The sequence below is a fragment of the Chlorocebus sabaeus genome, chromosome 26 (assembly GCF_047675955.1).
Source record: "Chlorocebus sabaeus isolate Y175 chromosome 26, mChlSab1.0.hap1, whole genome shotgun sequence".
NCBI lineage: Eukaryota > Metazoa > Chordata > Mammalia > Primates > Cercopithecidae > Chlorocebus > Chlorocebus sabaeus.
This window is the reverse complement of record NC_132929.1, coordinates 39,048,658-39,076,058: the sequence shown is the minus strand read 5'-3', so window position 1 is coordinate 39,076,058 and position 27,401 is coordinate 39,048,658. Positions and strand designations below refer to the sequence as shown.

General features: G+C 45.7%; 1 protein-coding gene and 1 long non-coding RNA gene across 6 annotated transcripts in view; one reads left to right on the top strand and one right to left on the bottom strand.

The window, feature by feature from the left end:
• USP3 (ubiquitin specific peptidase 3) overlaps window positions 1-5,060 on the bottom strand; it is an 87,446-nt gene extending 82,386 nt beyond the window's left edge. For 3 of the 5 annotated variants that reach the window (XR_012091504.1, XR_012091505.1, XM_038010048.2), the window contains exon 1: window positions 4,766-5,060. Coding sequence is in view for 1 of the 5 variants with exons in the window: in XM_038010048.2 (XP_037865976.1) it covers window positions 4,766-4,856 (91 nt within the window). In the remaining 4 variants the exon portion in view is untranslated. Of the gene's footprint in view, window positions 1-3,856; window positions 4,311-4,765 lie in introns of those variants that run through there. The other 2 variants (XM_038010049.2, XM_038010050.2) reach the window with 2 other exon arrangements.
• Window positions 5,061-5,236: 176 nt separating this feature from the next.
• On the top strand, window positions 5,237-25,557 carry LOC140710476 (uncharacterized). The gene is made up of 3 exons (XR_012091508.1): window positions 5,237-18,664; window positions 19,156-22,358; window positions 23,123-25,557. It is a non-coding gene; the product is annotated as an uncharacterized lncRNA (long non-coding RNA).
• Window positions 25,558-27,401: the final 1,844 nt, after the last annotated feature.

Here is a 27,401-nt window from a genome sequence, read left to right as displayed (position 1 = left end):
TAGTTTTTAGAATTAATGTTAAAAAAAAATTATCACCTGTCCACTGATTTTTAACTACCCCATCCACATTTACAACTAAATTGTCCACCTGCCCATCTATAAATACAGACTACCAAAAGAACACAAATTCATTGTGATAACAACACTGCAGATGGTCACTTGCTCACAATCCAGCCAAAATTTATTGACTAAAATACTGGGAGTGCGGGCTAGTGAAAGCATTCTGGGGGAAAGCTCACTCTGCATTTATTTTCAACATAAAGACCCTGCCAGACACATCTAAGTTAAAGTTCCTTTACTTATTAGGCAAATATTTACTAATTGCTCTATTAAGTGTTAGGCACTTAATAAATTCATCACAGAATGTTACTAAAAAGCAGTAAATGCATTTGACCTAATGACCAGCAATGACTGTATTTAGAAAATTTAGTCCACTGGGCAAACAAGAGTGTTAAATGTAGGTTGTGGAGAAATACGATACAAAATAACCCATCACTCCATCAAGGTTGATGTCTTACCTTTATCACAACCTGATCCGTCCATTACAAATTTATTACCACTGACAACCAATAATCAACACCTCATCCTACTGAATGGATCTCTTAAAAAAGGGTTTATCTCCAGTATTTTGGGTGGAATTATCTGCAATTTTGGGTGCAAAACTGCAGAACATTTACTTGATCTACACTTACTTTTCTTGGGCAGAGTACTATGAGGGCAAGTGTGTACTGAAAACTTAAAGAGGGACTCTCAACCCGTTGAAGAATTAATCAGGGAAAAATTAGCATGCCTATCCTACTAAATATCTCTAATTTAACTGGCTGTTTAACCCAAACCCTCAAGTTCAAATGCTTGGTCTTTGGCTTTCCTTAGTTATGAAAACACTTGTATTCAGGGCATCTTTTTAAACAATTTGTGTTTTTTCCCACTGGTTAAACTCTTTCCACAAAAATAAGGAATGCCCAAGCCTCCAGCTTCTGAAAATAACTAATCTGGTATGTGCACATAACAAAAAGCTTGAGAGAATGCCCTAGCTTTTATTTAAAACTTTTTCATTTAAAACTAGAATCCTTTAAGCAACAATTAGACAAAAATCAGCCTTTACGTTATTAGGAGATTGCTATTTTCAACATTTACCTTAAACCACATGGACCTATCTTCTAACTAGTTAGCTTCCTGTCTCTCCCCTAGCTACATTAGACTGTTACCTTTTTTGAGAGCAAAGGACTACTAGATCCCATGGTTTATTTCCCAGCTAATACATTTCAAAAACCTCAGGTCTCTACAGAAACATACATGTTACTAGCCTTAAGGATTTCGCTAACTTTTTAAAGTTATTGTGATATGAGCAGGTGTCTAACTGTTAACTATAGCTTACACAAGTGGGTTCTCAAAGTGTGGTCCTGGACCTTTGAAAGTTTCCAGGACCCATTCAAGGGGTCCAGAAGGTCAAAACAATTTTCATACATAATATTTAAGATGTTACTTTTGTCTACAGTCATTCTCTCACAAGCATGCAGTGGAGGTGCTCCTGAGGCTACCTGATGTGACATCTCAAGAGACTGAACGCAGAAGCAATATAAGAATCCAGCTGTCTTCTATAAAGCTGAACAAAGAGTTACAAAAATGTAAAATGATGCCACTCTTCCCACTAAATTTTTGTTTTGAAAAACATTTATATAAACTCTCAATTTATGTTACGGGTAGTGGGTCTACTATTATTTGTGAGCATATTAATAAATACATATTTTAAGTTTTTCTCAGTTTTAATTTCTAATAAATATCATCAACAGATATAAGCTACACAAAGGCTCTTTGGGTGCTCAATGATTTTTAAGAGTGTAAAGGGGTCCTTAGCACAAAAAGTGTAAGAACTGCTGTAATACACAATTATATAACCTAACACACAGTGCCTTCCATGGATAAGAAGCTCATGTTAATTCTGATTTTTAATTACTTCTTACTTCTTGTAATCTTGTTGAGTTCTGTATCTCCCTGTAAAGCATCATTCAGCATAAAGCCAGTCTGTTCTAGTCCCCATTTAATGGACTTTGGATATTTAATTATTCAGAGTCCTGTTTATAAAGATGTTCTGACCTCTTGAACAGTGTATACAAGTTTCTCAGCGTTTTCACACACAAAAATTACCTTGTTCATCCTAATAGCAACCTGTGAAGTAAATACAAAGTATTACCCCCTTTTGTTTTTTACAGATTATATAAGGAAACTGATACTCAAAGAAAATAGAACTATTTGTCCAATTAGGTACTGTAGAACCTAATGTTGTAGCATTTTGCAATTTGCTTGGCTGTCTTGCTGTGGTATAATTGCAAACTCGCAAAGAAAATAAGGCAAGGGCATTACTTTTATTGTCCCAGTGCCAAAACAGGGATTTTCCCCTCCTGAATAAGAACGTAATCAGACTCAATACCCAGTCACAGTATTATTCAACACATTGGCTACCCTTTTGGTCCCCTACCAAAAAACCAAAAATAAAATAAAATCAAGAGTGTGGGAGAAAAAAAATACGACTATATAACACTCCAAGATAATGAGTTAGTTAAGGACTCACAGATTAATCATTTAATCACTGAAACAACAGGCACGCAGGAACAAGATCAAGCTTAATACAATAACGCTAGATTATATCAACAAATGGATGCCAACAGGTTAAGACGGGAGGCCTACATAAAATGGGTTCAATTCAGAATGTGGACTCACACAAAGTTGCGAAACTCGCTTTATTGGTTCTATAAATTCAAGCAAGTGACTAGAACCAGGCTTGCAAAGCTATATGTCAGACACACTTTGTTGCAAGATGCAAAGACGCCATTCTAACCGTTGGAGAGAAATCACCCCACACTAGTTTATTCTTGTTATCAGCACATCTCGTTATGCTCCATTTTAACTTATTAAGTTCCTCAAGAGATGCTCAATTTCCTGCATCTCTTTTTCACAGTCAAGTGGACTCCCTGACTGAGAGAGGCAAGACTGACTCACAAGAGGGTATCTGCCACTTGCACAGTTCTTTTCCTTTTTTTAGATGTATGTGCTCAGTGAAGCCATTTTTAAGTTTGATGAGATTTTACCTAGAAAATGCCGAAGTGTGCTAATTGTCCATTTTGTCTTCCTGTAGTTTACTACAGATGAGCGAGAGTAATCCCACCTTTCCCTGTGAGGTAGGCTTTTCCTAGTGTTTACTTTGGTCTTTTTTTTTTTCTTCTTCAAATTTCTTTTGGGAAAAAAAATAAGTTATAATTATAGCACCACAGCAATAGCTACAGTTATAGCTAATGTACCACCACAACCAATCTGTAAAGCAGTGCCATACATCTTATTTGTTGTTCCATACTCAACATTCCGACAGATTTACAAGTAAAAGCTAATTTGCATAAGTTTCTGCATCCTCACAAAAGAACTGTAATATTGCTCTGTGAAACCAATTAACCGTTAATTTTTAAAGGCTTCATACAGAAAAATAAATCTGACTTTACATAAGGCAAGCAAAGCATCAGACGTCTGAGCACGCCAGGAAACCGCAGTTATTTCTATTCCTTATCCCAGAGTATATACTTCTCTGTGGACCTACCGATGTTTTTTCCAAGGACATAATCACTATTTAAGTAGTAAGCTGTCAAAAGTGCTAAGGCATTCTCTAAACTATCTTCCCAGCTCCGGCCCACAATGGAACATGTCACAGCTAAATCATACCATTGCCGTTTTTCTGTATTTCTTCAAATGAACTTAAGATTTTTGAAGTGCACAGTTCGAATTGTACACTATTAATATAACCCCAGATAGCAGTAATCATCTCAAAGCTAATAAACAAAGACTAGCGGTGGCACCAGGGCCCTACCAGGAAGTAATCAAAGCCGTGTGGCCGGTGCGATCCTAAGAAGTCGCTTACAGCAGACAATGAGAGGGCACTGGGGCTTCCAAGGGGGCCAGCAGGAGGAGTTAAAACGCTTAAGTACTCAAAAGCCTTATATAAACCTAATAACTGTTTCACAACACAGGAACTCGGGAATCCCAACGCAATTTCGGACAATCCAAAAGGTCTGAAAAACAAACTCGAGCCGTCCCCTCCAAAGCAGCTGTTGGCTCAGCCTCCGAGCTTCTCAGCCCGCAGCCTGTTTTCAAACTTCACCCTTCCTGACAGATGAAAGACCCCGACCTCCGCCGCCCGAGCTCCGAGCGCCTCTCGGGGTTTCGAGGTGCCCGAGCCTGCGGAGAAGGGAAAGCAAACCCGGGCTAGGGTCGGCGGCAGAGAGGGGCCCCGCGCGCCCCGCAGCCCAGACAAAGCTGCGCCCGGAGAGCGGCGCTCTTCCCGTCCTGTCCGCGGAGGAGCGCGGTGCGGGCCCCGCCACACGTGCGGCCGCCCCTCGGGGGCCGGACACCCGCCCCACAGGCGACCCCGCGACACGGACGGGCACAGCCCCCGGCCACGGCAGGGCGGGGCAAGGGCGCGCGCAGCGGGCCAGGGTCCCCGCCCGCCGCTGCCCCCACGCGCTCGAGGCCTCCGCGGACTCCCGCCCCTCGCGGCCCTCTCCTTCACTGGCCCGGCCGTCGGGCCTCGGGAAACAAAGGAGCCGCCGCCGCTCCCGCCCGCGCCCGCCTCATCGCATACCCTCCCCAGCCCGCCGGGCCCGGCTCGCCCTCGCCCCTCTCCAGGTCTGCGCGCCGGCCGCCTGCGGCCCCTAGACGGCAGGCCCGGCAGAGCCGGGGCCTCGGGTGCGCGGCGGGGCCGGCCCGTGGCCGCACTCACCGCTGCAGCACCAGGACGACGGGGAGCCGTTGGGGAACTTGGCTGCGTCCGGAGCGATGCAGACGCTGGAGCTCAGGTGTGGACACTCCATGGCCACGAGGAGGGCGGCTGGGAGGACCGCGGCTCCAGGACCCGGCGAGGTGGGGGCGGAGGAACTCCGGAGGCTCCGTCTGGGGTCGCTCCTAGCCGGGCGTTCGGCCGACGGCGGCTGCGTCTCGAGCCCTTGCGTCAAAGAAAGCACGGGCTTCCGGGCGCCGTGTTTTCTCGCCTGCCGTCTCCCGGCGCCCCGCTCCGTAGAACGTGTAACTCCGAGATCCGGGTTCTGCAGCCACCCCTAGACTGGAGGCTTCCGCCTTCCCAGGCCGGCCCCTCCCCGCCCCGCCCCCGGGCAAGCCCCGCCCCAGGGCCCGCCCCGTCCACCCTGCGGGGTGGGGTCCCGGGGCGTTCCAGCTGGTGGCGCAGAGTCCGGCTGTGACTTCCCTAGTCACGCCGCTTCCCCGGCCCCGGGAAGGGTGGGGCGCCGAGCAGGGCACCCCGGGCCGTCCGCGGCGTTTCCTGCGGTGGGCGGAGAAGACTGAACCTACGTGGTGCGGACCACTCCGTGGCTTCGTGGTAAAAATCCGGCCGCTCCAAGAACATTAAAACCTCTCGGGCAGACAGGCGCTACGGCCCTCATTTTGTACACGAAGAAACAAGCTGGGGAGGCCAAGGGCCTGGCCCCGGGGGAGGCGGGCAGCGGGTTTCATGGGTGCCAGGGCAGTCCAGACTTAGCGTTCGGCTCCTTGCGGCAGGTGCGATCCGTAGCCCTTTCTAGGTTCTGAACACGTGGTGTTAGCCAGCCACCTACATGCTGCGTGGCTGGGCCCACAGGGGCGCCCACAAACCCGCGTTCAAACCCTGTCACTGTGACTCACCATCTGCGTTACCTCCAGCACGTCGTAGGACTTACAAGCCTGGAAGTTCAAGTGAGATTAACGTAGCCTGGGATTGCTGGGCAAGCTAAACTCCCCATTACCAGACTAAGAAGGGAAGGGATCTAGCATTTGTTAGACACCTAAGGTCTCCCAGCCAGGCACTTCACATACCGCATTTAAGCCTCGTAACAGCCAACCAGCTGTTACCATTCCCTTTTTCCCGCGGGGGAAACCGAGTCTGTAACTTGTTAATCTGTATGGAGATTGGATCCCTGACCCTCTGACCTCTTTTTAGTAAGGGATTAGGGAAGAGGGCAAGCCTCAAGGGGCCGCTTGGGCTGGCATACCCTGGATGGAGCCTGCGATCTCACTGGGGCACTTGAGGACGTCCGGGGCTATTACAAATATTGCTTCCAAGTTGGGGCTCCTTGTAAAACCCGGCGAAGGAGCCTCGGGGCCAGAAGGCGAGCAGGGGGAGGGGGAAGACTGATGTGGCAATCCTGCGGCCACGGCGAGAGGAGGAAGGAAGGTCAGGAAATGATTAACCGGGCAGGGCAGTGGTTAGAGCCGGGCACCTCCCCGCAGTGCAGTCCTAGAGCAGCCAGGGACGCCCCGTCAGTCACTTCTCACTCCTCCCTACCTCCCACGCCACAAGTCGGCCTTTTCCACATAGACCTCTGCCTAATGGTATCCACCCACGGGGGTGCGGCACCTCTGCTCATCCTTTCCCGAGAAGTATTTCTGATTCCTCAAAGATCTGCCCTTTTCCAGGTGGTATTTGATTGCTGTTAGAGCAAGCCTCGGCCTAGGATTTTTATGGCAGTGAGGCATTGTGGAAAGTGCGTCTGCCTAGGAAGGCAGGCCGGCACGGGTTCAAATCTTAGCTCTGCTGCCTACTTGACGGCCAGGCTTAGCAAGTGTCTCTAGCCGTTCCAAGCCTTTTCTAGATCTGTAAAACTGGAAGAAGAATACTTGTCTTGCAAGGAACATGGGAATTCATGACAATTGCCAACCCATACTAGGTGGCCAATAACTTATAACTTTGTAGTTGTTTTTACTGACACTAGATGAGAACTCCTTTCCTGGGAAGTGGGAGGAGGAGAAACAATAATATCTGCCCTTGGCTCAAGTTCTTCCACCCATCTCTCCATGTCAACCTATTTGTCTTTAAGACCTTGCTCCACCAACCTTCTGTTTCCTCTGGACACCCACCCCCACTTAGCATCCATAGCCCCTTGTTCAGCCCTGGAGCATGACCTCACTGAGGCCATGCTTCATACTGGTATGTAATATTTCTTCACCCTCTCAGAGACTCCATTTCCTAATCCCCTAGACTTCAGTTTAAACATCACTTTCCTGACCCTGTCCCACCCCCAGGGTACCTCCCAGTTCGTGATGCCCTTGTCTGCCCCAACACCGGCTTTTAAAAACACTTTAAAACACACACACACAAACAAACAAACAACAACAACAACAAAAACCAGAGACAGTGTCTCCTTTATTGCCCAGGCTGGTCTCAAAATCCTGGGCTCAAGTGATCCTCCCACCTAGGCCTCCCAAAGTGCTAGGATTACAGGCATGAGTCACCGTGCCCGGCCTAAAAACACTCTTAATGCATGTAATTATTTGTTTAATGTCTCTCTTCCCCTTGCAGGTCAATAAGGTAGCAAACAAGTCTGTCTGCTTTTCTGCTTTATTTCTAACATGCTATGTAGAACATGGAGGATGTCCAGTAAATAAGGGAATACATGAACGAGTGAGTGTGCGGTGTGTTAGCCATGTCTGCCATGGGCAGGAGCTTAGCAAGTGGCCCAATATTTGCCAATATTTGACCCCTAGAGATGATCTCTAAATTTCCTTTCAGTTCTAGCTTTATAATTTTAACGGGATCAGGAATGTGAAAGTGCTTTGTGTAAGGTGTAAACTATTTTAAGGAAAAAAAGTTTGTATTAGTGACTGGTCTCCCCAGCTAGAATTAAAAACCCTTGGGAGCAGGGGCTCTAATTTAGTCCCAATTGTGATAGTCCCCGGAGGGCAAGCTCTATCAGGCAGTCCAGAGAAGTTGGGCAGAATCAGAGAGGCCCTCCTGGGGCTTTTGCTAGATTTCCCTAAAATAGCGAACTTTCCTGCGTCTTTGAAAGTTTTCGTAATAAGAAAATAGTGGAGAAAAAGAAACCCGCAGTGAGTAAATGAGTCAAATGGGGGAAGACCATGATGCACACTGGGAAATCTGCCTTTTCAGTCCCTAGTTTCTTCAGCTGCATTTAATACAGCATTCGCGTTTTTATTCTTGGCCCGCATCCCTCTGGCACTGAGGAGCTCTGACTTACATCCCAGGGAGCCCTGATGGTGAAGAGCCAGCCTCCAGCCTCCAGCTCCCGTGCTCTTGAGTGCGCGGCTCCCGGGATTCCCCACCCAGCCCTCTGGACATCCGGGGGCGGGGAGGGAGGGTGGTTTCCGCGGCAAAACCTGCCCGAAGCGGCGGGCCTGTTTTAAAAGTTTGCATTTTTCAAAGGGGAGGAATGCAAAATTGCAACCGTACTATCAAATGTTTCTCTCTTAAAGGATAATTGTATATATACATGGAAGTGGCGTGGGTAATGAGGGGAGGGCGAGGTCATATGTTGCAGGGGAACCACTTCAGGAAAGCTCTCAAGGTTGCCGCGATTTTCCTAATACCTTAAACTTAGGACTTTTGGTGGAATTGATGGTCCTTAACCGACCATTACAAGGCAGACCAGGCCCTGGGGAAAACTAGCTCTGACTATCCCCACCCAGGGAAGGCTGATTGGAAACACTCCGAGAGGTGGCTTAATTATTAATATTTACCGTAGAGATTTTTCTAGGAGCAACGCCTCCTTGGGAAGCCAAAGTTATATCAAGAGGAGTCTTGGTAAGTGTTGGGGGCAGGGAATGGGCCGCTGCCACTCAGACTCTTTTGTTGCCTGGTTTAATTTTCCTAGTGGCACCTATCTGATATTTCCTTGCATGTTTACTTGCTTATCTATTGTCAGTCTCCATGAGAACAAAGATCTTGCTAGTCCTGTTGGTTGTCTGATTTCCAGCCCCTGGAATACAGCCTGGCAGGCCCTCAGTAACTATTTGTTGAATGACTAAATAAATGGAAAGGGGTGGGTGTGGCCTCCAACCACCCAGTTCTCCCTTCCCCACTCAGGAATACTGGTGGTGTCATTCTCCCCACTACCCATTCAGCCCTTTCCCATCGTCTCCCTGCTGGAATTCTTCAGTGGTTCCCCATCTTTTGGATAAAATCCAAAACCCACTGCTCTCACAGGTACTAGGCCCCTCCCTTTTATTATAGCTTCTTCTTTTTCACTGTTACAGAAGTGCTTCAAATAGTCCCCACATAGAAAATGTGCTTCCTCATACCTCCGTGTCCTCCCCTGTCTCGTCCCTTTCTTCTTGGTCTGCTCCTAGTCCTTCCCCATGAAGCACGTAGCCTCTTCCGGGAAGCCCTCCATCACTCACCCAAGCACACTTCTCACATGGTGCTGTTATTTTCTGTTCACATTTCAGTCTGTCTTGGGAATAGGTGTTTGTGTGTGTGTGTGTTTTTTTCCATCTGAGAATTCTCAGCACCTAGTTCAGCAAAAGCAGATCTTAAAAAAAAACGATTTGTCCACTGAATGTCGTTGGAAGTGCTCCTTTTTAAAGCGATTACAGCAATAATTGTACGATATGGTCACCTAAGTATTCAGAGAAATGATCTCAAGTGTTTGAGAAGAGAAACCTATATTTTATTGGGTCCCAACTAGGTGCCTGATACTGTGGCACCTAGTTGGGACCCAATAAATACTATGATTTTTATTTCTTTTTAAATCTTTCTGCCACCCCTACCCCCCCCAAAAAAACCTGGGAGGTAGATATTATCATCTCCATTTTACTGGTGAGAGAACTAAAGCTCAAAGAATGTTAAATAATTGCACAAATTTACACAATCAATAACTGGTCTTTTATCAAAAAAGGTAAAGTTTCACCCCTCATGCACATGGTCATGTATATGATTTTGCAGTGTTACACAGGAGAAGCCAAAGTTCGAATAATGGAGATGCTTCGTGACCACAGGACACAGACAAGCCTCTGAGTAACTGAAGAAAGATTTGTGTTCGGTGCCATTGTCATAATTATAAACGGCTTTTAATGCTTTCCTCTTTATCATTGAAGTCTCCTTTTATGAAGGAGATGAGGAGATTTTCTTGTTTAAAGACCCACTTTGCAGATAAAGCACTGACAGATTAAGCAAAACAGTGTGGCTCTAGCACCAAACAACTTATTTATTTATTTGTTTGTTTGTTTGTTTATTTATTTATTTGAGACAGGACCTCTTTTGCCCAGGCTGGAGTGCAATCACAGCTCACTGCAGCCTTGAACTCCTGGGCTCAAGCTATCCTCCTGCCTCAGCCTCCCAAGCAGCTGGAACCACAGACATGTGCCGCCACACCTGGCTAATTTTTAAAAAAAATTTTGTAGAGATAGGGTCTCACTATGTTGCCCAGTCTGGTCTCCAGCGGCGCCTGCCTCAGGCCCCTGAGTTGCTGGGATTACAAGCATGAGCCACCTTGCCCGGCCCCAAACAACTCTTTGATAGTGAATAAGTCACTTCTCTCTGGGCCCCAATCTTTCTTTCCATCTGTAAAATCAGGGGATTGAACTAAATGACCATTGAGGACCTTTCCAGAGAGAGAATCCAGCAATCCGGTGATAGTTCACAGTCGTCCAGTGACACCAGCAGAGGCAAGACAGCCTTTGTATGCTGTGGGAGAGACTGCTGTTTACACCAAATCTGCTTTCTTTTCCCCTTGGTTTCACAACTCGTAATTTCTCAGCTTCGCTTGTAGCTAGGTGTGGCCATTTTAGCCAACGATGTCTGAGCTGAAATCACAAGAAAGCCTTGGCTGGGGCTGGGTACGGTGGCTCACATTTGTAATCTCAGCACTTTGGGAGGCCGAGGCAGGCGGATCACAAAGTCAGGAGATCGAGACCATCCTTGCCAAAACATGGTGAAACCCTGTCTCTACTACAAATATAAAAATTATCTGAGTGTGGTAGTGTGTGCCTGTAATCCCAGCTACTCGGTAGGCTGAGGCAGGAGAATGACTTGAACCCAGGAGGTGGAGGTGGCAGTGAACTGAGATCACACTACTGCACTCCAGCCTGGGTGACAGAGTGAGACTCCATCTCAAAATAAATAAATAAATAAATAAAGCTTGGCTGGGGCTGTGAATAGCTGCCCATGACAAAAATACTTCCATGTCCAGTTTTGTTTATCAATAACACATGAAGGAAATGGGAGAAATACATTAGGCCAGGCCTAGAACGAAACATGGGCCTTCTAGGCTTGTAGTCTGCCCTTTTTGTGTTCCCTCTTCAAATATTCATTTATTTGGCACATCTTGTCTATGCTCCTACCACGTGCCAGGCACTTAAGATTCAGCAGCTCAGTGCTACATCAGTCTTTCATTCTGTCGACATCTCTTTGCCACTATCAGGATGGAAAAAGTTGTGGTATCACTTATTTCCCCTTGCTCGTTAGTTGCCTGATTAGACATCAGAACCTCTGAGTTTCAGTCAAAGGGCTGTCTAGATTCTGAGCTTTAAGCCTTTTAATTGTGAAAATGACATCACCGTAAAGGGCCTGGCCTGGTGCTTGGCACACAGTAGACCTTCCATAAATGTTTTCTTGAGACCTTGACAAAGAGGAGGATTGATGTGGGAGGTGGCACAGAAGGTTAGATTTTTGTCCTTTTAGAGAGATCTGAGCTAGATCATTCATTCAACAAATATCACTGTTGCACTAGGCTTTGAGATAGAAGAGTGTGAAACACACAGATTAAGCCTCAAAGGGATGAGGCAAAGTATAAGACAAACAGACTAGCAAATAGGCAATTGCAACACAGTGTGATAAGTGCTAGGAGGGGAAGTACAGGATGTTTCTTAGCCACAAACAAGGGGCAACTAACCCAGGCTGGTGAGTGGGGGTGGGGGAAGCATCAAGCAAGGCTTCCTGGAGGAAATAGCATATGACCTGAGACTTGACGGAGACCTAGACATTAGGAAGATGAAGTATGGGGAAGGAGTGGGGAAGGGTGCATAGTGTCCCAGGCATACGGAACAGTTTCTACAAAAGCTCAAAGGCTCAGAGAAGATTGAAACTGATAGTCTGGCTGAAGAGTCATGTACAAGGGGATGGAAGGCTGAGAGATGAGGCTGGCAAGGTAAGATGATGAAGGGCTGCTGAAGGGTTGTCACAGAACTGTGAGTAGAGGATTCTGGATCCCAGGACCCTGGCATCTTTCAGGGTGGCATTTTGCGAGGTCCTGGGAGAGGGGATAAGGGGACAAAGATAAAGAAAGGGGAGACAGAGTAAAGAAACAAACTAACAATTACTAAAAATCTATAAGATGTTCATAGCCTGGGCAACATGGCAAAACCCATCTCTACAAAGAATACAAAAAGTCATCAGGTGTGGTGGTGTACACCTGTAGTCCCAGCTACTTGGGTGGCTGAGATGGGGGGATCGCTTGAGCCCAGGAAGCCAAGGCTGCAGTGAGCTGTGATCGTACTCTTGCACTGCAGCCTGGGTGACAGCGTGAGACCCTGTCTTAAAAAAAAAAAAAAGTTTGATGGTATTAGTCATCTGAGAAATGCAGGTAAGAACCACAGTGCCTACCTAGCTAGAAACAAATAGGCAGGGGTTAGAATGGAGATGTGACTCTCAGTCTCACGCATACCTTATCATTCATTACCAGATCTCTCCCAGACTGCGTCCCTGAGGAGTTTACAGCCCACTGAGAAGGAGAGACTTATAGACTTTAAGAAGTGAATTGTGATGGGGAGAAGAATCCAAGGCTGAGGGAACCTCCACCTCTGTCTTCCCCTCTTCCTTCCTAACCCTAATCTGAAGTCTCCATTCTTCTATTCAGAATATTCAGCTGACCAGAAAATGAATTTCCCAAACATACAGAACATAGATTTTCATAGTCCCAGACCTTTCCATGAGGTGCTTGATGCATTGGAAAAAAGCGGGGCCAAAAGTCAAATATCAAGCAGGCTGGAGTCCTGCTTCTACTGATCTTGGACCAGGAGCCTGACCTCTCCTGAGCCTCCATCTCTGAAATGAGAATTAGCTGCTTCCAAAATGGTGCCATCCCTACTTTATCTCCCTCAGCCAGATATTTCATGTTTGGAAAGAGACAGCAAGGATTTCTATGTTATGATCAGCACCATTTTCTGAAGTTGCTTTTGTGCATTTGTGTAATCATACCACAGGTTATAAGCATATTTTATAATGAAGTCATTAAGAAAGCTCTGTGCTGACCCCGTTATAAATATTTTCTGGCAGCAATAGCAGGGGGAAAAATACATGTATAGTTAACATTACTACTGTCCAAAGAACAATGGTGAGAAAGTAAGGAAAGGGGCTTAGAGCTCTTTGGCCTTTCTCAGTTACCTGTGGGACAGCTGGGGTCTTCCGGCTAGAAATGGAGCCCAAAAGCAGCAAGGCTTCATGGAAAATTATGCTTCCTAAAAGCCCCTGGGGCAGAGCAATTAGAGAACTGGAAGGGTCAGGAGTTTCATAGAGGAGGAAGCTGATCCCAGATCCAGCATCACAGAGTCCTCTGGTCAGCTTCTGATACCACAATGCTCCTTGCTTGCCAGGTTCTGTGCAAAGCAAGCTACAGAAGAGGTTTTGGGGCTCTGAATTGGCCTTTTTCCAGTGTGCAAACGGTGCAAGCTGATTTTACTGGGGGAAAAGATGACTGCAGAGGGAAAAACACCAAATGCAGCAGTCAATATAGTAGTTCCCACCATCAACAACCTCCACACTCATGCCCAGGAGCCCTCTGAAGGCAGTGGTAGCACCAGGAATAGAGTGCCTGGCACAGATGAGGCACTCAGGGAATTACATTAATCTGGAAAATAAATGTGCATTAGCAGTGAAAAGCTTACTCTAAAGCTGGTTCTGCAAGGAACTGGGAACAGCTGTTGGCCTGGGGGTTGGGAAGCTGGGAGAAGAGAGGGAGGGGGAAATTACTTTTTCACTATATACCATATATGAATTTTGTACCATTGGTTATCAAAAAAGTAAGCAATATTTTTAAAATTTTAAGCCTAATGTTATTCCCCAATCAGGGAAATTTGCAGGACAATGGGAGGGAGAAAGTGGGTTTTTAGAGTCAAACTAACTTGGATTTTGACTCCCAGCTAATCCTACTACTTCCTAGCTGTGTGTCTGAAAACAAGTTACTTACCTTTTCAGAGCCTCATGCTACTTAACTATAATGGGGAGAATGAGCCTCCGCTGCATTGTGATGTAGGTGAAAGTGATAACAGCAACACTTACGAGATTCACTATGTGCCAGGCACTCTTCTGAATGCTTTCTGGCTGTGTGTGGATTCATTTCATCATTAGGACACTACAAGAGGGGTATTTTTCTTTTCTTCCTCCCCATTTTACATATGAGGAAACTGAGCCATAGGGAGACTAAAGAACTTGCTTTAGTCCTTTAGTTCTTTAGGCGGGCTGTTTACCTCCCAAGCCCAGCTCTTCCTACCTCTACACTGCTGCCTTGAACTGTTAGCATCCTCTTCCTTTCAATTAGGAATTCTTAAAAATGCAGACATTTTCAAGATCCAAAGAAATGTCTTTCTCATAATGGGCTGTTGGATATGGTCACAGGCTAGTGAGGGCAGTGCTGGTTGGGGAATTAGCAAAGCAGGTGAGAGAGAGAGAGTAGTTCAACTCTAATGAAGGTAAGAATTTTGCAATCAGAAAATGTAATTTAATTGTAGCATAGCACAATCATAGCTTGCTATAACCTTCAGCTTCTGGGCTCAAGCAGCCCTCTTGCCTCAGCCTCCCAAGTAGCTGGGACTACAGATATATGCTACTACACCCGCCTAATTTTTTAAACAATTTTTTTTTTTTTTTTTTTTTTTTGCTATTTTGCCCAGGATGGTCACAAACTCCTGGGCTCAAGTGATCCCCCTGTCTTGGCTTCCCAAAGTGCTAGGATTACAGGTGTGAGCCACTGCACCAGCCTATTTTTATTTTAAAATGTTTAATTATATATTAGAGGAGGATTCCATAAGGTCTTCAGGACTTAGGGCCTCCAAAAACATTAAAGGGTGGAGCAAACTTTTAGTCAGGGTTGCCTCCTTGACCCCCGTCAAATGGGTCCTGGGCTGAGTCACCTTCTGCTTATATTGCTGACTCTGTGGTCACCCATAGTAGGTCTTTTTGTAGTTGACATCCTGATACTAACTTGTCTGTGGTCATTTACCTACTCTACTTCTAAGATTGAATCAAAAAACAATCACAGGGCCAGGCGCTGTGGCTCACGCCTGTAACCCCAGCATTTTGGGAGATCAGGGCGGGAGGATTACTTGAGCCCAAGAATTTGAGATGAGCCTAGGCAATATAGTGAGTTCCTGTCTCTACAAAAAATGTCTAAAAATTAGCTGGGCATGGTGATGCATGTATGTAGCAGTCCCAGTTACTTGCGAGGCTGAAGCAGGAGAATCTCTGGAGCCCAGAAGTTTGAGGCACTCCAGCCTGGGCAACAGAGCAAGATGTTGTCTCAAAAAAAAAAAAAAAAAAAAATTCCCAGTGACTTGAATGTTCCAGGCAGTTGGTTTCTCAATTTCATTGACTTTTTACAACACTTGGAAAAAAAAGGGTTTTTTTTTTTCCTGCATTTCTTTAAAAGAGTTTCAAAGAAATGAGCCTGAATGGACAAGGGGTAAGGACACTTTTTTTCCTTAGGCTGAATTGAAGATTCTTCCTCCCCATGTCCCAGAATGGTTCATTTCCTTCCAATTTCCCTTGTGCATCCTCACTACCCCTCCTACTCTAGGACCTTCAGTGTTTCCTTTAGGTCTTTCCTTGCCCCTCAGAATTAGGCCACTCGCCCTTCTGAGCCCCTCCGCAGGCCTTGGAGGGGCTTTAGGCTCAGCCTATGCTCAGAGCACTCCCAACGCTGGACCATCCCTCCTCTTCCTGCCCCCTCAAGTGTCCAGCCTGGCAGTGGACCTTGGCCAAAGAAGAGATGAACCATGTGAAGACCTCATCCCTGCCTCCCACCACCAGTTTTCTTTGCAAGCTTGCATCATCTCTTCCTGCCTGTGATGCTTTATCGATAAGCAGCTTTCAGCAGCTCCTCACTCCCCCCAGAAGCAAGCCCAGACTTTTCCCCAGGCATCTGGACTCTCCTCCATTCGATTCTGACTGACCTGCCAGGCTTGCCTCTCTCCCCTCCCCGACACGGACCTGACTGCTTAGCAGATCCTGAATGCTGTCACCCTGGCTCCTGGCTCGAGCTGTTTCCTCTGCCTGTTTCTCTCCAGCCTGGGGAAGTTGACCCATCTACCAGGGCCTAGCACGAAGCCCATTTCTAGAAAACTTCAGCACTTATTCATGTTCTGTCTCCTTTCCTTCCCTCCTCTCTTCCTCCCTTCTTTCTGTCAAGCTCTCTCTCTCTCTGTTTCTCTCTCTCTCTCTCTCTGAGTGTGTATTGATCTCCCTCCTCAGCCACATTCCTATGGGACTCCCCTTCTACCTCTGAGACAGCACTTACTTCAGGCTGCTTTGGAGTAGAGTTCTTCATGTTCACACCACCTCCCAGGTTAGAAATTGTGCTCCTGGAATTCAAGAGCTACCCATTCTTCATTCATGTGCATATTGATCATCTGCTGGCCACATCCAGGGTTTTGCACCTGGAATAGGTTCCTAATAAATGTTTGGCACTTGGTACAGTGGCTCGAGGGACAGAGTGAGCCTTGGCTTTAGCAATGGACAGCACACCTCCTAATGTGTGACCTCGGACAAGTGACTTACCCGCTCCAAACCCCTTAGGTCCAAAACCTATAAAATGGGGCTTAAAATAGTGCCTACTCCATAGAGTGGTGAGGGATAAACGAGATAATGTGCAGAACATGTAATGCACACTTACCACTCATAAACTAGGCATGAGTCACCAGCTTCATCCTACACACACTTTCAGAGATTTACTTTTGCCCTGGATCCTCTGGAGTCGGTACTGGGGAGAAAGTTACTAGGATATTCATGTTGAAAGACAAAGATGACCTCGATGCAGCCTGGTCCTAGCTACAGAAAGGATGGTTAAGTCTGAATGGATTCTAAAGAAATCAAGGGCACAAAGCTGGCAGCCCCAGGCCCTTATAAAAGGTAGGGCTTCTCTCTTCCCAACTAAAGAAATCAGGCACTACCTAGAAAACCAGCTCCTTTAATCTCCTTACGCTAAAGATTAACACCTACCAGAGTCCCCCCCCCCCCCAAAGCCATCTTCATACTTTAATGTGAGCCTGAATAATTGGAGTACAGGAAAGGCAATCTGGAGCATGGAGAAAGGGAATTTTCAAAGGAACCTGGCCATTGTGTCTCTGGCACTGAGGTTGAGGGGAACAGAGGCCAGGAGGGTAGCACTCTAGAAAGCCAGGGAGCCCCTCCTGTCATTGAGACACACACTCCGGCCAAACGGACTTCTGCCTTTTCCTTGGATTCCAGGAGCAGCAGTCTTGGACAGGGGCAGTGGAGGGTGAGGTATGGTGGGGAGGGAAGGGTGGGTGGGAGCAGAGCAGTATCCTCCCTCTGGCCACTGTGGTTCTCAGCGTACATTCTTACATGGGTGTTTTGATGTATTTCAGCCTCTGAGAATGTTGGCAGACCACCAGCTTTTCTCAGGGTCAAGCTCCCTTGAATAAGTCGACATACTTCTCCACACCATCCCCACTGGCCTGTCCACCATCTAGGTTCCTGCGATGGAGTGGTGGTGTGGGATTGGAGGAGGGGTGGGGGATTGAGGCTGGGGACAGAGCAGTTGCTGTGGAAGATTTGAGTCCTGTGTGGCAGCCTTTCCCTTGGAGACAAGATCCTGGGCTAGGCTGTTGGCACATGAATGACTTTTGGACTACAATCTACCCTTTTACAGATGAGGAAACTGGGACCTAAAGAGCCCAAGCCAAGAGGAAAACCTAAATCTCACCCCAGTCCAGGGTTTTTGTCCTGTTTCTCTATGACAGTCCCATAAAGAAATTTTGCTGTGACATGATGCAGGTGTCACAAGGTTGAAAAGGACAAATCTGGATTTAACTAGAAAGTGTGAGTCCTGCTTGCTCAATCTCACATTGGAGCCACAACTTGCTCCTCGCCTAACTTGTAGCTTCTCATCCTGTGGTGTGGGGAGGGGTGGGCAGAGGGAGGACTGGTGCAAACAGTGTCTAGATTTCCTCTCTGATAGACTCCTGGGGTGGAGTTGGAAAGGTCCAAGGTGAGGTGTGAGGGTTTTGACTTGATGAGTCTGCTCTTTTGAGTGCTGGGCAGGTAAGCAGGCATTCCATTCCTCCTTCCCTAAAAGATCTGTAGCCTCTTTAGGATCAGAGGAGGCTGGTGTGCAATGGGAATGCCACTGAGAGGTGGCGCCCAGCACCCATCCAGGAAAAGGAACAGAGTGAAAAACTGATGATGGTAACTCACATGAGTTAAAAAAAAAAAAAAAAAAAAAAAGCAGAAGTAAGCAAAGCTGGCATGGGTATGACCAATGGAAAGGCTCAGAGAATGGGGATGTAGAAAGGATTGATGAAACTCTCAGGGGAAATTCATTCACTCAGTCAAGAGCTCTTTAACTGAAACTTACTCTGTACCAGGTTCAGTTGTCAGTACTGGAGAAATCACACCAAGAAGGCTGCAGAGACCCATTGCAAGTAACCCGGGAAGAGGAAAACTCAGTCATGGGCAGACTCCCATTTAAATGGAAATCAGAGTTAAAGGAGGACAGTGGGAAGAATGAGATCTGGAAAAATCCATCAGCAATTTCGGGATGATAACGTCTGCACAGATGATATTTTTTAAAAACCTGGGAGAACGGAGTCAGAGGGAGACACAATTTGAGAGCTACTGTGGCACTCTGAGGACTAAACTAAAGTGTTTGCACCACATGCTGGGGTAATTCAATCACTCAGCAAGCACTATCTGAGCACCTGTGTTTCTCTGGCCACACTAGTCTCCCTGCTGTTCCTTGTCCTCACCAGGCATGCTTCCCTACTTTGCCTTTAATCTACAGGGGCACTATCATAGCTCATTGTAACCTTGAACTCCTGGACTCAAGCGATTCTCCCACTTCAGCCCCCCCAGTAGCTGGGACTACAGGCCTGCACCACCATGCCAGGCTATTTTTTTTTTTCTTTTTTGGTATAGGTGGGGTCTCACTATGTGCCCAGGAGACCACTATCTCCTGGGCTCAAGCCATCCTCCCACCTTGGCCTCCCAAAATGCTAGGATTACAAATGTGAGCCACCACGCCCATCCAGAGTTCCCCTTTTTTTTTGAGGGCTTCCCCCTACTCAGTAGCACCATTGTCTTAGGTCATTTTCTGTTGCTGTAACATATACCACAGATTGGGTAATTTATAAAGAAAAGAAATTTATTTCTTACAGTTCTGGAGGCTGTAAAGTCCACATCTTGTGAGGGCCTTTTTGCTGGCGGGGACTATCTGAAGAGTCCGCAGGTGGTGCAAAGCACCGCAAGGCGAGGGGACTGAGTGGAAAAGGAGGGAGGAGGGACTCGGACACAGCCCTCTCAGCGGTGGAACGCCTGTGTTCCCACACTGTGCACTGCACCACAGCGAGGCATCCAGACTTCATGCTTACAGCCTTTGTGACCATCAGCAGCTACTCCGGGTCTCGATCTCCTCGTTTATAAAAATAAAGTGCTTGAGTGGCTCACACATGTAGTCCCAGCACTTTGGGAGGCCAAGGCGGGCAGATCACTTGAGGTCAGGAGTTCGAGACCAGCTTGGCCAACATGGCGAAACCCCCTCTCTACTAAAAATACAAAAATTGGCCAGGTGTGGTGGCGGGCACCTGTAATCCCAGCTACTTGGGAGGCCAAGGCAGGAGAATCGCTTGAACCCGGGAGGCAGAGGTGGCAGTGAGCGGAGATTGCACCACTGCACTTCAGCCTGGGCGACAGATCGAGACTCCATCTAAAAAAATAATAATAATAAAATAATAAAGTGCTTGAGAAAATACGTTTCCCAAGTGTCCCAGCGCTGGGTTCTTTGTCACAGTGTTTCCTCCTCTTGTCTTTTTCCCCACTGTGATCCCTTTTCGGTGATCCTCTTGCCTCTGTAAAAACTCTGCCAGACCAATTCTCTGCCGCCAGTGCAGAGCTCCCCTGGGGACTCAGGTTTCTCCCCAGCTCGCCCCCTAGGGGACACAGGTGGTGCTGCGGGAGCACGGGCTCCCAGTGAGAGTCCCTGCAATTGTCAGACCAAGTCAATATAATCACGGGTTTGAATTCAGCTTCGATTGCTGCTTTACCTTTAAAAAAAAACATGGATCTAGAAAATATCCAGCCCTTCCCACATTCACCAGGGCAATGCTGCTGAAACATTTAATGATGGGGAGTATTTGTAGCCTGAAGACCTACTGGTTCTATGAGTCATATTTAAAAACGGGATTATATGTTTACTTCCTACACCTCAGTTTCTTTTAGGTTCTGTGAGACTACTGATTGATCCAATGCAGATTTTTCAGGGATGCCAAAATGTGATTATAAAACAATATATTTGTCTCTATTTGGTTATTTTTATTAAAATAATGAATTTTTGTTAGGTAATATGTGCATGTGGCACAATATCCAAAAATCGCTAAGAGGTTTTCAGTAATTATCATATGACCCGGCAATTCCACTCCTGGGGATATACCCAAAAGAACTGAAAAACAGGTGTTCAAACAAAAACTTGTATACAAATGTTCACAGCAGCACTTTGCATGATACCCAAAAGGCAGAAACAACCCACATGTCATCGACTGATAAATAAACAAAATGTGGTTTCTCTATATAATGGAATATTACTCAGCCATAAAAGGGAAAGAAGTACTGATACGTTCTACAATATGGATGGACCTTGAAAGCATTTTGCTAACTGAAAAAAGACATAAAAGGCCACATATCATTTCATTTGTATGAAATATCTTGAATAGGCAAATCCGAAGAGACAGAAAGCACATGAGTAGTTGCTGGGGCCGGAGGTAGGAAGGAATAGGAAGTGCTAATGAGCACTGAGTCTTCTTTTGGGTGATGAAATGTTCTGAAACTGGATGCTGGTGGTGGTTGCATGACATTATTAATGTACTGAATCATACACCTTAAAATAGTTAAAATAATACATTTTATGTTATGTGTATATACCACAGTAAAACAACTAGTAATCTCTATCTTTCCAGAAATGATGATGATAATGATTGTTATTTTGAGACAGAGTTTCGCTCTTGTTGCCCAGGCTGGAGTGCAATGGTGTGATCTCGGCTCACTGCAACCTCCGCCTCCTGGGTCCAAGCGATTCTCCTGCCGCAGCCTCCCCAGTAGCTGGGATTACAGGCATGTGCCACCATGCCTGGCTAATTTTGTATATTTAGTAGAGACAGGGTTTCTCCATGTTGGTCAAACTGATCTCGAACTCCCGACCTCAGGTGATCCATCAGCCTTGGCCTCCCAAAGTGCTAGGATTATAGGCGTGAGCCACCACACCTGGACTGTAATAATTTTTATTAGTTTGTTTTTTGCCTTTGTTTATATGTTTATTCTTCAGAAAATTTTAAAGTTTTTTGTTGTTGTTGTTGTTTGAGACGGAGTTTTGCTCTTGTCGCCCAGGCTGGAGTGCAATGGCACAATCTCAGTTCACTGCAACCTGGTTAGGTTTGTTTGTTTGTTTGTTTTTTAGACAAAGTCTCACTCTTCTCACCCAGGCTGGAGTGCAATGGCACGATCTCGGCTCACTGCAACCTCCGCCTCCTGGGTTCAAGCAATTCTCCTGCCTCAGCCTTCCAAGTAGCTGGGATTACAAGTGCCTGCCATCACGCCCAGCTAATATTTTGTCTTTTTAGTAGAGATGGGATTTTGCCACGTTGCCCAGGCTGGTCTTGAACTCTTGGCCTCATGAGATCCGCTTGCCTTGACCTCCCAAAGTATTGGGATTACTGACATGAGCCACCGCACCTGGACTGTAATGATTTTTATTAGTTGTTTTTTTGCCTTTGTTTGTTTATAGGTTTATTCTTCAGAAAATTTTAAAGTTTTTTGTTGTTGTTGTTTTTTGAGATGGAGTTTTGCTCTTGTCACCCAGGCTGGAGTGCAATGGCACAATCTCAGTTCACTGCAACCTCCCTATCCTGGGTTCAAGCAATTCTGACTCAGCCTCCCAAGAGGCTAGGATTACAGGCACCCTCTACTACGTCCTGGCTAGGTTTTTGTATTTTTAGTAGAGATGGGGTTCTGCCATGTTGGCCAGGCTGGTCTCGAACTCCTGACCTCAGGTAATCCACCTGCCTCGGCCTCCCAAAGTGCTGGGATTATAGGCATGAGCCACCGTGCCTGACTAAAGTTTTATATACTCAAATTTGGTAATGTTTGCCTTTATGGTTTCTGTATTACATGGCATACTTAGACAGAGCTTCTTCATTCCAAGATTATAAATATATTCAACTATATTTTCTTCTTGTACCTTTTTTTGTTTTTGAGACAGGGTCTTTTTCTGTTGCATAGGCTGGAGTGCAGTTGTGTGACCATAGCTCGCTGCAGCCTCTCCTGGGCCAAGATTCTCCCACCTTAGCCTCCTAAGTAGCTGAGACTACAGGTACACAGCACCACACCCAGTTAATTAATTTATTTTTTTTTTAGTGGAGAAGAGGTCTCACTAAGTTGCCTGGGTTGGTCTTGAACTCCTGGGCCTGGGCTATTCTCCCGCCTTGGCCTCCCAAAGTATTGGGATTACAGGTGTGAGCCACTGTGCTGTCCCCTTTACTTTTATGGTTTCATGTTTGACATTTAGGTTTCTATTCATCTGGGGCTGATTTTGGAATAAGGAGTGAGGTAGCAGTATAATATAAATGGTTTTCCCAAATGGAAAATGATGTGTAGCCCGTTGTCTTGATACTATTTACTGAACAGCGCTTTTTTCTTCTTTGATTTGAAATGCCAACTTTAAAAGTATTGATTCACATATACTTGGGTCTATATCTGGATTTTTTTTTCTATTGGTTTATCTGTCTATTTCTCAGTCTACAATGCTTTGTTAACCAGAAGTCAGCATTCAATTTTATAGGGTCTTCAATATAAATACTACTAAATTTGACATAGGTAACTCTTGAAAGTTAGAACACAGGAAAGGGAGGGTAGAGTCCCTTCATGTCTGAGAAACTAGATGTTAATTCAGGAGGAAATATCAAAAAATTGATTTTTTAAACCAAGGCTTCCTGAATATTTTTTGTTTGTAAGGCAAATAAACATTAAATGTCTGATTTTAACCATTAGTTCTGTTGATTTTTGGCTGATGAAAACATCAAAGTTTGAAACTATGACTTTATGTTCAACTTGTTTATTTTCTTATATTTCTCACAGGTCATGTATTTACAAAACTATCAAGACCGGGAACTTGCAACCCTGAGGGACTCTCTCTAGGTATGCAGCGTCTTCCTCACACAAGGTTAGCAGCTGCTAGGATACTAATGCTCAGGGCTTTCAGTCTTATCAGTGATTATCTCAATAGAAACTTGAATATATTTTGCTTTCTTCTTTTTGTTTTTTTGGTTTTTTGGTTTTTTTTTGAGACGGAGTTTCGCGCTTATTGCCCGGGCTGGAGTGCGATGGCGCAGTCTTGGCTCATCGCAACCTCCTCCTCCCGGGTTCATGCAATTCTTCTACCTCAGCCTCCTGAGTAGCTGGGATTACAGGCGTGTGCCACCACGCCTGGCTAATTTGTATTTTTAGTAGAGATGGGGTTTCTCCATGTTGGTCAGGCTGGTCTCAAACTCCCGACCTCAGGTGATCTGCCTCGGCCTCCAGAAGTGCTGGGATTACAGGCATGGGCCACCATGCCCGGCCAAAGCTCTCCATTGTTCTTTCTAACCAGGGATCGGAAGTGTGGAATGCTTTTGCCTTGAAATGTTTTTATTCCAGCAAGAAGGCACAATTTTAAACACAAAATGTACTTGTTTTAGCTCTGTGCTCCCAAACTTCCAAAGGGAAGATCTTTTATAAATTTGCTGAATTCTCTGTGGGTTTGTGTTTATTAATTCCCACCATTTGCAAAGTATTTTGTGGTGGCATAAACATCATTTTAAAACAGGAAGTTAGCTTTTAGTCATTAGTCTGAAATCAAGTGTTTCAGAAGAAATGAAAAGGCTTCAGCCAGAGGAGAATTTAACATGACAAAAGTCACAACAGGAAATTAGGTGACTCTGGCGTGGCCTCTCCATTCACAGCTTTTGGGCATGTTCATTCATTTTGCCCGTCTCTTAAATACCTACTTTATGCTCAGCCTCATCTAACACTGTAGTGTACACCAGTCAAATGAGCTACTCAGTCAAACTGCAAGGACTCTGTTAATACACAGTCTCCTCATGTACAAAGGTGGGGAAAAGAGGCATTATTTTCACTGCTATACAAATATTCTGATGTGTGAATGAACCATAATTCATGTATTCATTCTCCTGATGATAGACAACATTTTGGGTTGTTTCCAGTTCTTTTCTATTGCAGACAATGCTGCAGTGAGCAATCTTGCACAACCACATGGTGCACATGTACAAGAGTTTCACTAAGGCAGCAGTCCTCAAAGTGTGATCCAGGGACCCTCAAGGGTCCCCAAGGCCCTTTCAGAGGGTCCACATGAGCAAAACTATTTTCTTTTTTCTTTTTCTTTTTTTTTTTTGAGACATAGTCTTACTATCGCCCAGGCTGGAGTGCAGTGGCACAATCTGGACTCACTGCAAGCTCCTGGGTTCAAGCGATTCTCCTGCCTCAGCCTCCCGAGTAGCTGGGATTACAGGCACATGCCACTATGCCCGGCTAATTTTTGTATTTTTAGTAGAGACTGTGTTTCACCATGTTTGCCAAGCAGGTCTCAAGCTCCTGACCTCAGGTGATCTACCTGCCGTGGCCTTCCAAAGTGCTAGGATCACAGGTGCGAGCTACCGCTCCCAGCCACAAAACTATTTTCATAATACTTTTCACTCTCATCCTGTCAGGGGTATGCTGTGGAGTTTTCTGGAGGCTGCATGACACATCCACAATTATCTGAAAAAGCTATTAAAATACTCCTACCTCTTCTAATTACATATCTGGGTGAGGCTGGAATTTTCTCATATACTTCAACCAAAACAACATATTGCAACACTTGAATACAAATAGAGATTCTAGCTATCTTCTAGTAAGCCAGACAACAAAGAGACTGTAAAATATGAAACAATGCCTCTCATCTCCCTAAATTTTAACATAGTTTTTTTTTCATAAAATGTGTTAACATCCATTGAATTTATTTTTATTTTAAAGGTGATTAATAATATTTTAACTTTTTTCAGTTTGAATTTCTAATACTGTAAATATAAATAAATATAGCCCACATGAACAAAAGCTTTTTGGGGTCCTTGATAATTATTATTAGTGCAGTGGCACGATCACAGCTCACTGCAGTCTCCACCTCCTGGAATCAAGCAATCCTCCCAAAGTGCTAGGATTGCAGGCATGAGCCACTGTGCCCATCCTGATAATTTTTAAGGGCATAAGAGTCCTAAAACCAAAAAATATGAGAAGTAGTGCCCTAGGGTATATACCCAGGAGTTGTGTGACGTAGGGGCATATTCATCTTTAAATGGTAACTCTGATAACCACTGATGATTAAGTTCAGTTTGATATCATTTATATAGAGCCCCCAAAACAGCACAACTAAACTTTATACAGCTCAGAAATGCATGCATATTTACTAAAACTGAAAAAAAAAAATAGAAGGCAAGGTTAAGCTCACAATGTAGGATAGTGGTTACCTTTCATGGAGAGGCAGGGGGATGGAGGGAGAAGGGGCAGATTGGACTGATTCTTAGGTACAGTGTTTAGTACTGTGTTTTATAACTTACAGATATGCTGCATTTTCTTTCATATGTGTTCAATACTACATACTTTTTTATTTACTAAAAATAAGAAAGAAACAGTTTCTGCCCACAAGAGGTTCCCTGTCTGGTGATTGTGAGTGGAAATCACATTCCTCTTCCCTCTGAGTTTCAGCTCATTGAGAAACTGACCAGGAATCAGATAAGCTGAAAGTCCAGGCTCTATTATCTGCAAAGCTGGATTAGATAATGTGGAGGCCAGTGGTTTTCTCCTCCTTGCCTACCTGATCCAGTTGGTCCTGTGCAAACCAGGGAGTCCCCTGCTGACCTCTCCCCAGGTGGCAGGATCTGTCTAGTGGAGGAGGAGACCCAAAGTTATGCAGGCATTAGGGGATGGCACCTGTGATATTAGAACCCAGATCTATCCTCCTCCAAGGGTGATGGCTTTGGCTCACCCTTCTGGGCCTCCGTTTCCCTTCTGTAAAAAGGGAATCACATATTACAGATGTGTCATGAGCACTAATTGCATATCTTAGCACAGGGGTTGGCTTTCCTCCTTCCCTTCAAACGCAAGCTCAGGCTACACCCCTAGGATGACTGTACCCACCTCTCTGGGTTTGACTGTTCTCAGTCACTTTCAGGGAAGAGATCTATCCAGAGAGGGCAATACTATGACTCATGTCACAAGCGACACAGCTCATTCCACATCATTCATTCTCCCATGTTTCCCAGTGCTTACATCTTATCTCCTCACTGGGAAACTGTAGGGGAACTCCCCTCCCTCCCTCTCCTTCCTTCCTCCATTTATGCTGGGTCACTCTCAGGCTCCCCGCAGAGACTCACACTCTGGGACTTGATTCAAAGCCAGTCATTTACCCCAGGCAGCAGCTATGAGAAACCAGGTGGACGCTCCAAGCAACGAGCTAAGAGAAACACTCCCAAACCAACAGAATGGGCCCTCGCACTGTGCCCTCCTCCTCTCAGACACCAGACAAAGGTAGGCTCAGCTGGGCTGCATTTAAGAGGCTGATGGCCCTGATCTGCAAGCCTGGTTTAGAACCTGCCCATTCAATTTGGTTTTGATTCTATTCAATTAGATTTAATTCCTTTCAACAATGAAGTGTCAGGTGCTGGGCAAGGCCAGTGTGTTTAAACCTCTGAGGCTCACCTCCCCAGAAAACAACTTTGTCAGTGACAATTCCAGAAGTGGAGTCTAATGCAAAGGTATTTTAACTGGGACAAGGAATGGAAGGAGAGGGAACTGCAGGCTACGTAGGTTTTGTCATGATTGACGAAGCGAGTTCTCTGCTCCTCCCACTGAGGCCTCCAAGCCTCACCAGGAAGATGGGGGATTCACATCAAACAGGCCAAGGCCACAGAGGGCTGGTCGCCCCTCGGTGTAGCTTGGAAACCTGTGTGTGCTGTGGAGCGGGAGCAGGAAAACCAAGGGAAAAAGAGCACATCATGAGGGAAGAGACAGTTAAAGCTGTCCCGTTTGGTATCCTCCCTATTGGAAGATTCCAATTCTGACATTCCAGTTCTTCTTCTTCTTCTTCTTCTTTTTTTTTTTTTTTTTTTTTTTTTTTTGAGACAGAGTTTCGCTCTTGTTGCCCAGGCTGGAGTGTGCAATGGCGCGATCTCGGCTCACTGCAACCACTGCCTCCCCAGTTCAAGTGATTTTCCTGCCTCAGCCTCCCAAGTAGCTGGGATTACTGGCATGTGCCACCACACCCAGCTAATTTTTGTATTTTTAGTAGAGACGAGGTCTCACCATGTTGGTCAGGCTGGTCTCG